Consider the following 4,612-nt stretch of genomic DNA (forward strand, 5'->3'; position numbering starts at 1 on the left):
TACGATCATGAAAAATTTAATTAACATGTTTGGTGTCAATACCTGAGAGAAAAGCAGGAGGAAAGTAGTTGTAGTGCTTTAGAGATAGAACCACAAGTGGGGGACAGCAATTCAAGTTATTCCTGCAATAGTCTTTAGGCCGAGTTATCAAAGTCATCATCAGGATATTAACGTGCATCGAACGATCAGTCTTTACCACCCTTTCAGAAAGAAACACACTTATACCTTTTGGCAGAAGAACTGTAGTTTGGTTTAAAAAAACTTGACCCGTTGAGTTAAATAAATTGCAGGATACAACAGAGACGACAATCCTGAGACAAAGTTTAAGTAAGGATTGGAACAAACTATATCCTATATCACAAATAAATAAACAAGTGAACAAGATTGTCGCTTACATCGAGACCTAGTTGTGCTGTTTCAGTTTGGTAACATTTTGAACGCTACTTGAATTCAGCACCTGAATTTCAGGGGAAAATATATTAAAAGCAAGTTTGAACACATTTCATGATGTCTCCAGCCAAACTTCTTAAGAATGGGCGTAGATTTCTTTCAAAATTATTTAACATAAACAACAGTATTTTTCCAGTTTCTCTGCTGTCCGTTTTTCAAATATTCCGTGCACATAGGTAGAGAGACGGGGGTATCTTACAAACAACTCCTGTCGTCTGCATCACAATGTCGTGATCCGAACCGACTCCTCTTTTTCATCCATATCAATGATTGTGCTCAGTTTGTTGCTTCGTACACTTCCGGTCTTCTGAGCGCCGACTAACGACGTCACATCCGGCATAGACCACGTGGGTTTCACTATGATTTCAGCCGAGTGCAGCAGACTCCGGAGAGTTCGAAAGTCAGCCGGCGGTTCCCTGGTGGTGGTGTCGCAGCTGCTGTTGGAGTCTGCGCTGCTCCACGTGCTGTCACTGGGTAGTGACCTGGTGTACACGGCTAGCTTTACGTCATCACTCACTGGCGCAGTCAGGATGGAGTCGGATTCGTCGGAAAGAGAGTTCACCTTCAGCCAGGGGCTGCATTCCTCTTTTCTCTCGTTCTTCTTGTTTTTCGCGTCCAGCTTTGTCTCCTCGTTCACGCTGGATTTGTCCCCGAAGCCTTCGACCTCATTCCCTTCAAACTTGACCTCTACCCCTATACCAGATTCAATGCTGTTGTTTAAAACGGATTCATGCTTTTTCAGGGTGTTCCAGCCTTCGGAGCCAGCCAGTGACTTAATGCTGGGGCAGGTCTGAGAGTCACGCAGCTTCCTTAATGAGTTCGTTTTCCTGCCTGGCAAGATGATGGGCAACGAGCGCTTCCTGCTGGGTTGCAACGAGTTCCGGAAGAAAGCCTCTCTCTGAAGCTGGCCTAGCTCCTTGCAGACACCCTCTTTCTCTGCCTCACACATGCGGTTCTTGGCCTCGGGGTCCGTGCGGGTCAAGATGGACGTGACGGCCCCTTCCAGATGCAGGCTGAAGCTGTGCCGCCTTCTCTGCACGCCCTGTTGGGCCTCGTTTGGCGGTGCCTCGATGTATCTCTCAGCAATCTCCGCGACCTCTGGCCCCTGCGCCTTCGTCTGCACTACGTCGGAGGGTCTACTGGGCTTCCCGCGGCCGTGGATGTTCTCCGCGCGAACTCGAAAGACATATTCCGTTCGGGGTTTAAGGTTCTTCACCTGATAGCTATTGCCTTGGCAACAGCTAGTGACCACAGTCCACTGAGTGTGTGTAGGGGAGGATTGTTCTACCGTGTATGCAAGAATGCTGCTGCCGAGGCCGTTGTGTCTTGGAGAGTTCCAGGTGAGAGTGACGGAGTTGTGGTTCACTTCTTGCACCTGAGGTTGCGACGGGGGGCTTGGTTTACCTGGCCAGACAAGGGGAAAAAAAAACATCTCAAGTTAAAACACATTTCCATTTCTAAGCAGCATAATTGTATTAATAATCATAATAATTAAGCGAAATTAAGGCATAAATTTTCAGTTTGGGTCAAACTAACTCTTCTTTATTGTTTACAGGTGAAAATTGTTACAGCAATATTATTTATGTTACGAAAAATATTTCGAGTCTGATATTAGAACACAAATCAGTAACTCTAAAAAAAAAATCGTTTTTACATTTATTAACTCTTTAAATAACCAAACGAGACTAAGCTGGTTAAGATGGCTGGGCACCTTTGTCAAAGTAATCCCCATTTTGGAGAAAAACTCTTTTCATGTATTTTGAGTCTTAGCGAAAAAAAACACTGCTGTAATTTTTTTTTTTTTTTTACAAAATTAAAGTAGAAGATGAAATGGGAAAAGAATCAGTGCCATATACAGACCGACTAAACGATTTGATTTGCTAGATCTTTATAAAGCAGTTTCAGTAACGACCGTTAAAAAACCCAGGAAAGCCCTGGCACTAAATTGCACGAATGTTAGTACACTAGTCACATCGGGCATTTTCCCCATGCAGCAATACTTAGACTATTATTGGTCATTTAGAAATGACTATGACTGTCAACATAACGACTATACAACTAAATCATTCACGGAATGTGATTGCCGGTCACGCGCTGTAAGGGGAAGGGGAGAGAAAAGCTGGAGTTCTCTGTTGCCTCTAAACATTTCAAATATAGGGACCTCTGTTTTTATCCCCGTATGGCAGACGCGACCTTTCAATTAAATGTAGTACTATTATCATGGGTAACAACGACGGGACTGTTAACCTTTGGAGCAACACACTCCATCTACTGTCACACATCTGTCTTCTAAAACTCTCCGTCTGGGTGTGTGAAATGCGTTTGTGCGTACGTGCTAGCTACCTTTAGACCAAACACACATCGTCCTTTTATCACTTAAATGCATCGTTTTCACGTAAACATAACATCGGCCTGCAATACAATCGGTTACTTTTCGTATCCTAAAACCCATCAGCTTCTGGGCGGTCCAACATTTACCGAACTTCTACCGCAAGAAGCAAGTTTGGGTGTTTGAGTGAGGAAAACATAACAACCAGCTTTAGGATTAAAAAAATACAAAACAAACAAAACAGGAACAGGTTCTTACCTTTCACCGTTTTCTTGTGATTCTTCGTGCTGTAGTCGGTACCGTCGTTGATGGTGTACCCTCGCTGTTTTGCGCGTGAACTGTCGTAGTCGAAGCGGCCAGCGCTTTTCCGAGAATGTGTCGTACCCATTCCCCTCCACGCCAGCGGTACGGGTACCCCCCAGGCGTGCCTGAAGCTCTCTCCCCTCACAAAGAGGTCGATGGGATTACGGGTACCTGTGTCCGGTGGCGGTCGGTCAGTTCACGGGACGGTATTTGCCAACAGTCCTACTACGTGCTCTAGTCCTGTCGCTGGCCTGCCTGCAGCTATCGAGAACTTCTCTACTCCGACCTGAAACGTAGTTCGCGCGTGTGTTTATATATAGCCGGCTTGAGGTCGACAGAAACGGGAAAAGCACAGAGGATGTTGTCATCACTGTCCATTCTTCTTCCAGCGGCCGACTCGATCCTGCCGGACTTTTTCTTCCTGGCGCTGAGCTCCCAGAGATGTTACTATGACTTCCGAAGCCACACTGACGCCAGTGACGCGCGGGAAAAACTGCTGACTGCAAATTCACACGCTGTCCCAGCCCCGTCCACAAGGGCCTGGCAATGAAGTTGAAAAGCAGCCCGACCCTGCGCCGACGTCGATGAAGTATGAGCACTGTTCTCGCTGGTCGCGTGTGTGTGTTTCGCGCGTGTCGTACGGCTGACCTCCGCCCCCTACCCCCAACTCTGTCATCAGCTGGGAGAGCCCCCTGCGACAGTCGTGCCGCACCTGTAGCGTTTCGTGCTTACCCTAGATAGGAAAAGTTGCTGCAAAGAGTTCCTGTACTGACTCACGAATTGGGGACCTTTGGATAAATAACCTATCATCACTACATTCTCCACCAAGCCATCCTTGTCACCCGCGAATCTCGTGGGCATGGCCCCTACCCCGCCAGCCATCCGACACGGGGAGGGGGTTGGGAGTGTACATTCCCCGTCCCTCACCCCCCCCAACCCTTTTCTCAGCGGCAGACGTCCGATGAGAGTGCGGGGTGTATGTCAACGAGACGATGTAGGTAGGCGGGTAGGGAAAAGCAAGTTGGGGTCGTGCGGGTGTAGCGTTCATTGTCTTGCTCACGCAGACGATATGGTGAGGGCATCTGTGTTTAGTCTGACTGTAAGCTGTCAGGAAGTTCACGCTAAACACCGGCTTAAAACTTTGTCATGTCACCGAAGCACAAGACCACCGAGCAAGAAGGAGCTAATAAACCCAAGGGACAAACCGGAACACGATCGGAAGCGAGTGTTGGCGACGCGATAACAAGCGTCGTTAAAAGGAGCGTGCCGTTGCACACAGCGTCTGCCGTGTAAATGAGGCTGAACATTACCCTGGTTTATCGCCAACGGTCATGACGGGACCCTCGGCTACCCTCCCAACCCTTCCGATCGAACCATTCTTGCCTGTCCGTGGACGCACTGGGTCAGAGGTTACTGAAGCACAACGATTTAATAAAGTTACTTTCGCAAAGTCAGAAATCTGGACTGTAAAAAGCGACTTATTCCGCTTTATTCATCTTATTAGTCATCAGAGGTACCCTTTCTTTCTGT

At 47.4% G+C, this 4,612-nt stretch overlaps 1 protein-coding gene across 1 annotated transcript; it reads right to left on the bottom strand.

The window, feature by feature from the left end:
* LOC112570097 (striated muscle preferentially expressed protein kinase-like) lies at positions 1 to 4,134 on the bottom strand. Its single transcript, XM_025248336.1, has 2 exons — positions 3,038 to 4,134; positions 1 to 1,854 (listed from the first exon to the last, which is right to left on the bottom strand). The coding sequence occupies exons 1-2, from the start codon at positions 3,165 to 3,167 to the stop codon at positions 671 to 673; spliced, it is 1,314 nt and encodes a 437-aa protein (XP_025104121.1). The 5' UTR covers positions 3,168 to 4,134; the 3' UTR covers positions 1 to 670.
* Between the last annotated feature and the right edge of the window lie 478 nt (positions 4,135 to 4,612).

Source organism: Pomacea canaliculata, linkage group LG1 (genome assembly GCF_003073045.1).
Source record: "Pomacea canaliculata isolate SZHN2017 linkage group LG1, ASM307304v1, whole genome shotgun sequence".
NCBI classification, from domain to species: Eukaryota; Metazoa; Mollusca; class Gastropoda; order Architaenioglossa; family Ampullariidae; genus Pomacea; species Pomacea canaliculata.